We start from the raw sequence: 11,986 nt of genomic DNA on the forward strand, positions 1-11,986 counted from the left end.
ACTGTATTAAAAGGTGGCAGGTAGGAGGATCAGAGCAATGGTCAAAGACAAAGCAGGACTATAACTCCAGGTCTTTGGATGCAAAATATATAAACTACCTAGGTATGATGGCTCACTCCTAGCTCTCAGGAAGCAAAAAGAGGAATATTGCACATGACTTTAAGGCTAGCCAGAGTCACATAACAAAATTCTATCTCAAAAAACAAACAAACAAACAACAACAGAAGAAGCCTACGAGATGGCCTAGTGGATAAACGAGTTAGCCACAAAGTTTGATCCCCAAAACTTACAGTGGAATGAGAGAAGGAAGTGACTCTCAAAAGTTCTCTGTTATCAATGCAGACTGGGGTAAGTGCTCTCACACAGATAGAAATATTAAGTAAAACAAAGGTAGAAACGATGGTGCACACCTTTAATCTTGGCATTTGGGGGTGGGGCAGAAACAGGTGGCTGAGTTGGGGGCCAGCCTGGTCTAGAGAGCAAAGACAGTCAAGGCTACACAGAGAAACCCTGTTTCACCCCCCCCCCCACGGCCCCACATAAAAAATAAGCAAGACAAAAAAATTAAAAAGCCCTATTTATCAATAAAAACCAAAGTTTAAAAAAAAATTGGGAGGGAGAGGCAGGCAGATTTCTGAGTTCAAGGCCAGCCTGGTCTACAGAGTGAGTTCCAGGACAGCCAGGGCTATACAGAGAAACCCTGTCTTGAAAAAACAAAACAAAAAAAACCCCAAAAACAACAGAAAAAAAGCTTTAAGAGATAAAGACAAGCTAAACAGCAGACAGATGCAGTGGAGCGATGGGGATAGTGATTTGTCTACAGCGGCTGTTGGAACCAGTATAGTGTGGCTCAATAGACTGCTTTCCTCCTATCAGTCAATAAAAATACCCATAGTTCCTGCCTTTACAAAAAAAAAAAATCTTTACATTACCTACTTTAAAGAGAAATGCTACTTAGAACTTAGTCTAAGAGTTTCAGGCATGAGCTAAAAATAAATCAGTCACCCAAAGGAAGCCATCCATGCAGCTTTTTTTTGCATTTCAGAATCCTAAACATCCTGAGACATAACAAATTACATATTTCACTGAAATGATTGCAAAGTACAGCTCACTTCAATAGGATGGCTGTTATCTAAGGCATCAAGTTCCTGGGCACGGGTATAATCTGCAGAAACAAACTGAGTCCAGATATCATACTCTGGAAAGCAGTGGTCTACACAAAGATACTCAATCCAGGATGCAAAGCCTTCGTTCAACCAGAGATGAGTCCACCATTCCTAAAAAAGAAAAAGGTAGATCGAGTGAAGGACACATAGGAATAGTCACTGCATTATTGGAAAAACATGTCTCCCTTCTATTGTACTTGAAAATTTGTAATTTTGTAAAGTAAAACTCAACAGAAACCAGTTAGTAATGAACTCATATTTGAGGGCATCAGATCCCATGACAGATGGTTGTGAGCCACACCATGTGGTTGCTGGGAATTGAACTCAGAACCTGTGGAAGAGCAGTCAGTGCTCTTAACCACTGAACCATCTCTCCAGCCCCAAGAGAAAGTTTCTTGAGTTTACTGCAAAAGGGCATCAGGCTGGGCAGGAAACCAGAGGGCTATCTGCAGCCAAGAATTTCTCTTAAAACCCAAACCAAACCATGGCTCTTACGGCCAAATGAGAAAGGTAGAAATCATTTACTCAATGACTGGGAGAAACAGTGAATTGGGTTTCCATTTCTAAATGAATAGAAGTATAATACAGCCTCAAGGACTATGTAAATCTAGCAGGAATATCACTCACAGCAGGAAGTAGTTCAAAAATAAATGACATTTAAGGATTTATGAAACAGAAAATTCACATCTAAGAATGCATAGTGAGTTGAATAGTGGTAATATACAGAAACTAAAAGCCTGGTCTAAAAGCATTACACCTTTTTATTCCATTTGCACAGAGGTAACACTGTTAAATATGTGAAGTCTATCTATGAGGGTTTGACCAGAAACTAGTAGAGAATTTTCAACATAATGAAAAAAAAGTGACATGAAAAAATTTAAGAAGAATCTTTTAGAACACATCAGTCTAATTTTCATTGATGTTGATTAAACCTCTTTGTAAAGTAATATATGGATCCAAAACAGAGGCCAGAGAATTTTTTGTTAAATAGTAAAAAGGTACACAGTTTGCAAAGAACAAATTTTTTTTAATATTAAGTAATTAGGGTTGCTTGTCAATTAGGTATTAATAAACCCCACTGAGGTAAGCTAGTTCAGAGCTACTGAACACTAATCCTTAGGAATTTCGGTCTATGAAACAATTGGCATCTAACAAAGACGGTTACATAAGCTCAGAAAGAAGTTGTTTCAAAATAGTAAGTGCATATTTCCTCTGCTAAAATTTACTGCCGGTAATAAACAAATAATTTTTCTCAAGGTTGAATAGAAATAGCAGACTTGCTATGTGCCAAGAAAATACCCAACCAAGAATTGTAACACATTAGTCTAATCCTAGCACCCAGGAAGCAGAGGCAGGAAGATCTCTGAGTTCAAGGCCAGCCTGGTCAGGTCTATACAATGAGCACTAGGACAGCCAGGACTACACAGAAAAGACTGTCTCAAACGAAAACAAAACTACGTGTGGTAGTGGCAGTACTTGGGAGGCAGAGGTAAGCAATCTCTTGAGTTTTAGGCCAGCCTGGTCAACAGAACAAGTTCCAAGACGGTTCAAGGCTACATAGAAAACCTTCAAAAAAATCAAACACAAAATAACAAAAGCCCCCCAAAACCATAGGGAGAATAGAAATTTTTACACACATTTGAATGCAGGCATTAACTCATATAGTTCCAATGATATTGTATTAAAAATAAAAAATACTGGGGTTGGAGAGATGGTTTAGCAGTCAGGAGCATTGAATACCTTCCAGAGTACCTGGGTTCAATTCCCAGCAACCACACAGCAGCTCCAAGATCTGACACCCTCACACAGACATACAGCCAGACAAAACACCAATGCACATAAAGTAAAAATAAGTTATTTTTTTTTAAAAGCCACCTAACCTATAAGAAAAGTTTTAAACATTGGAAGAAAAATGGGAGAGCATATTTTCAGAGACTGACTTTCTTTAGAAGTGTTCTTAGCTAGGTCATAGCTGAAACACATCTTACTTTTTCACTCATTCCTAAGGCACATGGACTTAACTAACATCTAAGTCAGGTTCAACTCTTTGGCAGTCTATGGTGCTGTCAAGGAATCTGGCTAAGTCCAGTCTCCAGTTCTTTCAGGGCACAGTTAAGTCTAATTCTTTTTTTTTTTTTTGCTTTTTGTTTTTGGAGACAGGGTTTTTCTGTGTAGCCCTGGCTGTCCTGGAACTCACTCTGTAGACCAGGCTGGCCTCGAACTCAGAAATCCGCCTGCCTCTACCTCCCAAGTGCTGGGATTAAAGGTGTGTGCCACCATGCCCGGCTTTTTTTTCTAATTCATTTATTAAACCCTGTATTTCAAAACACTAACATAATTGGCTCCCACAGATAGAATTTTATTTATAGTAAAGGTGAAACACCAGGATTAACAGATACAAAATACATACAGTAACTGAAAACTCCAATTAGATAGTTAGATTTTTAGTTCAACGGATTTTTTAAAAATTTTACTTCAAACTTCACCTTATTTTAGGCAAATACAATAATGACTTACATAACCACATTTTTGTGTTTATATAGTTCAACTTGCAAACTATAGAACAAAGATAACTTCTCTCTTCCCTTACCTCCTCTAGATGCCAGGGAACCTAAGGGCCTCAAACATGTTGGGCAAGTACCTGACCAATGGGCTATCTGCACAGCCCCGATAAATGCTTATGAAAACAGATCTTTTAAAAGAAAATGTTTCTTTTTTGTTTTTCAAGACAGGGTTTCTCTGTGTTGCTCTGGATGCAACTCACTTTGTAGACCAGGCTGGCCAGAGATCCACCTGCCTCATTAATCCCAAGTGTGGGGATTAAAGCACCACCAGCACAGAGTATATAAGAAAATGTTTAATTTTTGGCATAGTATCATAGCCAAATTTGAAAGAGTGTGGCCAAAATAATGTGCAGCAGGACATAGATGGATATATTTGAGCACTTAAAAATATTAAATACCATAGTAACAAGATTTCCAAACCATTGATGGGCGAGTTCATGTCCCACAACCAGAGCAACCCACTGGCGTGATGAAGAACACGAGTTTTTTGGATCAATAAGCAAGGCCGTTTCCCTGTGTTTAAAAAGAAATAAAATAAAATGGTAAAAGCATTTCAATAAAAGCAGGCCTAGAAGTGGAGGAGATAAAGCCAACTGGCTTTATGTTAGGCTTTAGCAATATCAAGTAAACATTTTCTCAGCAAATGTAAGATAAATAGGGTTCAGGAAGTCTAGACTACTTTGATAGACTATGTACAACAGAAAATCAAAGATACCCAAGTTTATCAGTGTGCTGCCTGGTGACTAGGAAGACTGCTAATCAGAGAAGACACGAAAAAGTAGCAGCAGAAGACAGTGTAAAGTCCCAAAGAGGACACTGAGCGGGCTCTACAGAGCTCAGCTCATCCAAAGGCAACTAAAAGTGGAAGAAAAAATTGTTTACAGACGCAGCTTCAGAACTTATGCAACCCACATGTTTGTATTGTGCTGACAGCCATGTAAAAATCAATCGGAGGCTCTTCACAGTGGGCAATAACTATGTAACTCTTGAAACAGCACTGGACATGACTCAGCCAAGAACATAGCTAAAAAAGCTACAAGTGCCAAATGCACCCTTTAAAAATATTGTACCCTCAGATAGTGCCAGTGAGGGAAGTCCATCTGCATGCTTCAAATATTCATGAAACTCAGGAGAGGCAGAAAAATTTTCCCAGAGCATAAAGCAAAAGCCACTCAACTGTGAACAGAGTGAAGCCCTTATGAGATCGGTGATTTGAAAGAAGGCAGGGTAACGTGTCATTAACATACCTATAAGTAACAAGGCCCCAGTTCTCCATGGCACCTTCATAAAATAAATATAAACATTTATTGATATATATATGCATACTTTTCCTCAAAAATCACAAAATTCAAATAAAGTCATACAATTCAGCAGTAAAATGAAATTTACTTTACCAGCTGCAAAGTCAGCAATAGCAATGAGATCAATTTTAGGTAGAGGATAAGGAACATTGAAGTAGTCTTTATAAAAAGGCAAGGTCTTAGCAGCAACCTAAAAGGTACAAAAAACAAAATCACCCTATGAATATTTTATTATAAGTCACACAGAAACCCACAAAGGAGAGCTGCTTTAGGCTAAACCACCAGAAGCTTCTAGAAACAGATCCCAGGGACCCGCTTCCTCTGAAGACTGTGTTCGCTCGCTACAAATGCTGTCGCTGACCTAACTCTAGCCCATTTATAAGTTGGTATGAATAATAATTATATATTTTCATGGTAGTCCATAGAAAAACAAATACTGCTTTTATATTCTCTCTCTCTCTCCTCCAGAGGGAGAGTATTGCACTCACGACTTCATGCACTGTTAAACACGAACTCTCCCATGACCCTTGGCCCTGACTTTTGTATTGTCTGGATCATTATCTTAGAAAATGTTAATGCAACAAGAATGCCATATCCAAAATTCTAGTAAAAGTGAAATGAAAGTATCAAAACAACTTTCCATTAAATCACAAATAACCAGACTAGGAACTGATCAGTTGTAAACTCCCCAGCCTGCAGCTGTGGACGACTGGGGCAATCCTCTTCAAGGACAGTTACCTCGAGCGCAAACTTTCCTTGCTCTGCTTTGCCAACAGGGGTGTAAACACGGACACACACACCATCTTTTGACCTTGTTTCTACAAAGTCATATTCACCCACAACAAATGCCACCAGATACGTAGACATAACAGGTGTGCGAGCAAACTTCACTTCCACTAAATTTTCATCATCAGGATATGGTTTCCTTTCGATTACATTCTTAAGGGAAAAACAAAAACAGAAAACAAGAAAAATTTAAGGAGATTTATATTGGTATTTTAGAGTAAATACTAGGCAAAAACCTATAGGCTTAAGTATTTTCTCCTTTCCCCTTTCGTAGAATGGTATTTTAACTAAGTTCTTCAGTGCTTTTATATTATGTAGGTCATTGCTCTTACAAGAAAGCTTTCCTTCAGTGGGATGGTGGTGGTGCATATCTTTAGTCCCAGCACTCAGAACTCAGAGTCAGAAAGATCCCAGAGAGCCGGGCCAGTTCAAACAGAGCAAGTTCCCGGACAGTCAGAGCTACACAGAGAAATTCTGTCTCAAAACCAAACAAACATACAAGTTCCTCATTTCTTTTTGAGACAATGTCTCAGTAATTATGTGCCCTTGGTTGGCAGGATCTTGCCATGTAAACAGGTTAAGCTCTAACTCAGAGATCCACAGTGCTGGGACCAAAAGCATGTAGCACCTTGCCTGGTCTTTGATAAAGTTCTTACACTAAGAAATTGGAAGCAAAGTGTTAAAACACTAAGAGCTTACTCAGAGAGAGAAGATAACCTTTCTTGAATAGCAAACCTGGCAAACGCTGACGTGCTTTGTTCCACTTTTGTTTTGTTTTAATCTTTTTGTTTGTTTGTTTGTTTTTGGTTTTTCAAGACAGGGTTTCTCTGTGTAGCCCTGGCTGTCCTGGAACTCACTCTGTAGACCAGGCTGGCCTCGAACTCAGAAATCCNCCGCCCCCCCAGTGCTGGCATTAAAGGCGTGCGCCACCACACCCAGCTCCAGTTTTGTTTTTTGAGATTGGGTCTCACTCTGCAGCTATGCCTGGCCTTGAACTCCACTTGAGATCCACTTGTTTCTGGCTTCCATATGCTGGGATTAAAAGCAGGCACCACTACCCCGGGCCTGCATTAGGAGGTTTTAGATTTTCTTTTACTTTTTAAAAAAAGACCTCAATACTTTTCAAATAAAAATAGGGACAGGATAAAGTAAATTAACAATAAAGTGATTACAGAATCATACATCTATCTTAAAGGGTATAGTGAGTTCTAGATCCCAAACACCATGTGTGGAAGATCCTGGAAGACGTGAAACTTCACCTTTACCTATGGGATTCCCAACGGTTTCTCTGTGAAACAGCCCTGGCTTTCCTAGAACTCACTTTGCAGACCAGACTGGCCTCAACCTCGCAGAGATCCACCACCACAGTCCAGTCCAACAGTTCTCAGTTTGTTTGTTTGTTTGTTTGTTTGTTTGTTTCTTTCTTTCTTTGCTGTGTAGTTGGTTCTGACAGCTCTCAGTTTCTTTTTTTTTTTAAGATTTATTTATTATTATTATATCTAAGTACACTGTAGCTGTCTTCAGATGCACTAGAAGAGGGCGTCAGATTTCATTACAGATGGTTGTGAGCCACCATGTGGTTACTGGGATTCCAACTCAGGACCTTTGGAAGAACAGTCGGTGCTCTTAATAACTGAGCCATCTCTCCAGCCCAGCTCTCAGTTTCTTAAGATTCTATCCTTTCTTCCACAGAAGCCCTATCTATATTCAAGAAACAAACCTTAAATTCATTTACACTAAAATGTAAATGAGTGTTTCATTTAGTGTATTGGTTTTCTTACTAGGAATGGATGAAAGAGAATAGCATTTTCTACAGAATTCTTTCCACTGATGAGTAGGCAAAAGCTAGATGTTTGGTTATTTTTTGGCCTTTGGTAAAGGGTCTTTAACCTAGCTGGTCTGAAACTCATTATGTTGCCGAGACTGGCCTTGAACTTGCAGCTATTTTTCTGCTTCAGTCTCTCAAGTGCTGGGATTATAGCAAGAATCACCATACATAAAAAGCAAGAAGCTCTTAGTTCTTCACAGTCAGATTCTAAGCTCCTGGCTACTATCAATCTTAAACAAGGTGGTCTCAGACAATCAGGTTGAAGGATAAAAGCTTATACTTATGAATGAGATCAATAACAATAATTAAGAGCATATGTGAAAATATAATCAGCCAAAAACCTAAATATTCTTTTTAATATACCTATCACTTCTAGGATTTAATAAGAAAGCCAAGACACTCTTATTGTAGGTTATTTCACATATTAATGTTCCTTATTTATGTCCTTCAGTTTTAAAAAGTAGATAAAAGTGCAGCTCATGGACAACGTCCTAGCACCTAAGACAGTGAGGAAGGAAGACACTTTCCTGCAAGGCCAGAGTGAGCTACAAAGTGAGGAACAGGACAGCCTTGGATACAGTGCACCCTGACTTAGAAACAAAACCACACAGTAGCTGTGCAGTGGTGGCGCACGCCTTTAATCCCAGCACTTGGGAGGCAGAGGCAGGAGGATTTCTGAGTTCGAGGTCAGCCTGGTATACAAAGTGAGTTCCAGGACAGCCAGGGTTGCACAGAGAAATCTTGTTTTGCAAAACAAAACCAAAACAGCACAGTAAGAATCTTGCCTTCCTGTGGCTCTCTTGGGAAGTTGCTCCTTGAGGAGGAAACCATCAGAATGCAATTGAGGAAAATAGGACTTAAGGAAAATAAAGGAACCAGGGACAATGCTTGTTAGCAGAAAGCACTATGCTAGGTGATTTCACATCTCCTACTTAATCAAGAAAGCAAATATACCAGAGATTATTAAAAGTTTATTAGCACATACATACCATATTTGATAAAGCCACTCTGTCTTTAGGCACAACCAGCGAGATATCAAAAGTTGCTTTGATAGCAGGCTCATCCCAGCAAGGAAAAGCCCTTCGGGCATCAGTAGCCTTAAGGAAAAAATATAAACTCATATCAATACCGTTTAATTAATCTCAGAGATTGTTTCATGAAATCATTGCTGTTTTGTATTAGTCAATTATTTCTCTTTTTTTCTTTCCTTTTTATAAAAATTGTGTTTAATGAGTGTTTTCTCTGCATGTATATTTGTATGCCAAGTTTGTGCCTAGTACCCTCAGACACCAGAATAAGGCATCAGCTCTTGTAGACGCAGAAACTGCAGATGGTTTTGAGTAGCCATGTGAGTGCTATGAATTGAACCTGAGCTCTCCTGAAGACTATTAGCCTGTGTACTTAACCTCTGAGCTCTCTCCACCTCCTTTTCTTTCATTTTTTTTCAGGATTGAGAATCAAAACCCAGGGCCCCATATACAATAGGCAAGGCCTCATCTACTCATCTCTATCCCTGGGCTTCAAAGATTTACTGTTTATTCTGTCAGGTAATGAGCTAAGTGCTGACTACAAAGGAAACATTAATGCTGCTACCAATGTCACATTAGCAGTTATTTGTCAACTATTCTGCTGCAGATTATGACAAAATGAGAATTATTTGTAATTATATTTTTGCTTTTATTAAAATACTTATAACATTTAGATTTAATATGAATGGCTTCACTAATACAGCAGATATAACTCAAATCACAGACCATTTATTGCCAAGCTGTAAGGATTCAAATTAGGGAAAATATGAGAGACGGTGCCTCTGAGTTTTATTTTAAATTAACAATAAACAAAACTAATAAAAACATGTATAATATAATAAATAAAAATATTCCAAGTCTCTGATACACTCTGTTCTTAATCTAGAATGACAATAAATACAGATGCTCTATAAATCGAGACAAGTCATTTATTTAATGGCCTGTCTATATGGTATACATCAGAACTCATTATCTGACCTAGAAACAGTATTCTATAAAAATTAAAAATGGGATTAGGGAGATAGCTTAGTCAGGAAGTTCACACTAAGCAAGTAGGATGAATTAATTCAAATGTGGTAGTATTTGTAACTGCAGTCCTGGGGAAACAGATAAGAAGATATTAGGGCTCCTTGGCCAGCTAGTCTAGCCTAATTGAAACTCTTCCTTGTTTTGTTTTTTTGGGTTTTTTTTTGGGGGGGGGGCAGGTTTCTCTGTATAGCCCTGGCTGTCCTGGAACTCACTTTGTAGACCAGGCTGGCCTCGAACTCAGAAATCCACCTGTCTCTGCCTCCCAAGTGCTGGGATTAAAGGCGTGCACCACCACCGCCTGGCTTGTTTTGTTTTTTTGAGACACGGTTTCTCTATGTGCCATCACCCAGCTCTGACGGAAACTCTTTAAAAAAAAAAAGGCTGGTAAGATGGCTTAGCAGTTAAGAGCACCAGCTTCTCTTCCAGAGGAAGGAAGGGAGAGAGGGAGGGAAGGAGAGAGGGAAGGAGGAGGAAGGAGAGAGACAAGCAAAACATCCATACAAATAAAAATTAAATCAAATAAACAAACAAAAACCCAACTGTTTGCTCTCCATGCTAACTTTCAAAGACTGATCGACTCTGGGGGAGGAACAGTCATTGCCTTCAGTTGTGTGGCAAATGGTAACCCACCAGGCTCTAGTAGATAGGGCCAACCCAATGGCCACACAGTCAGTGCTGGTTAAAGCTAGAGTTAGTGCTATAGAAATGGCACATTATTGCTCTTGCAGAAGACCTGATTCAGTTTCCAGCACCCACGCTGGGGCCTCACATCTTCCTGTAACCCCAGAAGGACGGACACCTCACCTATGTGGGCGCCTAAACCTGCACACACACAAGCACTCACACAGGCATGCGTGCATCATGAAAAAAAGTTTAAAACCATTTATATATACAAAATCTAAGTCACCAAGTCAAACAAAAAGGCAAGAATGTGAGAAAGAATCTGGGTGTGTGTGGAAGGGAGACAGTCAGACACTGTGGCACACACCTATAATCCCAGCACTTGGGAGGTAGAGGTAAGCATATCTGTGAGTTGGAGTCAGCCTGGCCTATCGTGAGTTTCAGGACAGCCAAAGCTACATAGAGAGATCAAGTCTCAAAACACCCCAAAGGTGTGAGGTTTTTGGTTAGGTGCGGAAGAAAGCTAAATCAAAGAAAATCTGAAACCAGTGCAGTCGCCATGCCTTGAAAAACTAAGGAAACAAAGACTTTCTGCTCACAGTCCAGTGGGTGGATGCCAAATCTGCCAAGATCAAGAACAAGGATTATGTGAAGTTCAAGGTTCACTGCAGCAGGCAGCTTTACAGCCTGGTCATACAGATAAGCAGAAGGCAATGATAAGACAGCCCCTGCCTTCTGATCTGCAGTGAAGGAGTTGAAATAAACCAGACTGGTGCGTTTGACTATTTAAAAATACCCTGAAAAGTCAATCTAACAAGAAAAGGAGTAGAGATGTACTGCGGTGGTTTTCTGCCTGGACTCCACCCCCACAGTTACCTGGCAGAACCCAGGTGTGCTCCGCCCCACAGGTACTTGGCAACAGTCAGGGAAGTCTGGCCTACTGTAAAAGGGGCTGCTTGTCCCCTCCTTGCTCTCTTACTCTCTTGCCCACTTCCCCCTGCTCCTCCTCTCCCCACCCCCCCCCCATGGTCATGGCTGGCCCCTACTTCTCTATTCTCCCCTTCTCTCTGCCTTTCTCTGCCTCTGCTGCTCTCCTAACTCCCCATGCCCTGAATAAACTCTATTCTATGTTATAGAATAAACCTGTGGCTGGTCCCTCAGGGGGAAGGGATGCCTCGGCATGGGCCACTGAGGCACACCCTTCCCCCACACCCAGATAGAACATATTCTTACATTTCTTTATCTTTTTATGATCACAGCGTACTGTAGCTAAGACTGCAGGTAACTGCAAAGAAACATGGGTACATAAATGTGATGTGGGTTTTGGTTTACTTTTGTAGGGTAGCACTGTGCAGCCCTGGCAGCTCTCAGATTCACTATGCAGTCTAAAACAACAGTAACAACAAGAGCAAATCTGATGTAAAATTTTATTACCTTGGTATGTATGTACACATGAATATATTATCATTCTCTAACCTATATCCCTCATTCCCTCCTGTTCTTTTTTAAAGGTTTCTATTTTTAAGATTTATTTCTAAGTGTATGCATGCATGCAGGTAAGAGCAAGTAGCCGGGCGTGGTGGCGCACGCCTTTAATCCCAGCACTCGGGAGGCAGAGGCAGGCGGATTTCTGAGTTCGAGGCCAGCCTGGTCTACAAAGTGA

At 40.1% G+C, this 11,986-nt stretch overlaps 1 protein-coding gene across 3 annotated transcripts in view; it reads right to left on the reverse strand.

The window, feature by feature from the left end:
• Npepps (aminopeptidase puromycin sensitive) overlaps positions 1 to 11,986 on the reverse strand; it is a 79,098-nt gene that overhangs the window by 30,124 nt on the left and 36,988 nt on the right. For all 3 annotated transcript variants that reach the window (XM_021176671.2, XM_029483394.1, XM_029483395.1), the window contains 6 exons: positions 8,635 to 8,742; positions 5,770 to 5,970; positions 5,125 to 5,221; positions 4,978 to 5,011; positions 4,129 to 4,243; positions 1,113 to 1,277 (listed from right to left, as the gene is read on the reverse strand). In XM_021176671.2, coding sequence (XP_021032330.1) covers positions 1,113 to 1,277; positions 4,129 to 4,243; positions 4,978 to 5,011; positions 5,125 to 5,221; positions 5,770 to 5,970; positions 8,635 to 8,742 — 720 coding nt within the window. The remainder of the gene's footprint in view (positions 1 to 1,112; positions 1,278 to 4,128; positions 4,244 to 4,977; positions 5,012 to 5,124; positions 5,222 to 5,769; positions 5,971 to 8,634; positions 8,743 to 11,986) is intronic.

The sequence above is a fragment of the Mus caroli genome, chromosome 11, assembly GCF_900094665.2.
Source record: "Mus caroli chromosome 11, CAROLI_EIJ_v1.1, whole genome shotgun sequence".
Lineage (NCBI taxonomy): Eukaryota > Metazoa > Chordata > Mammalia > Rodentia > Muridae > Mus > Mus caroli.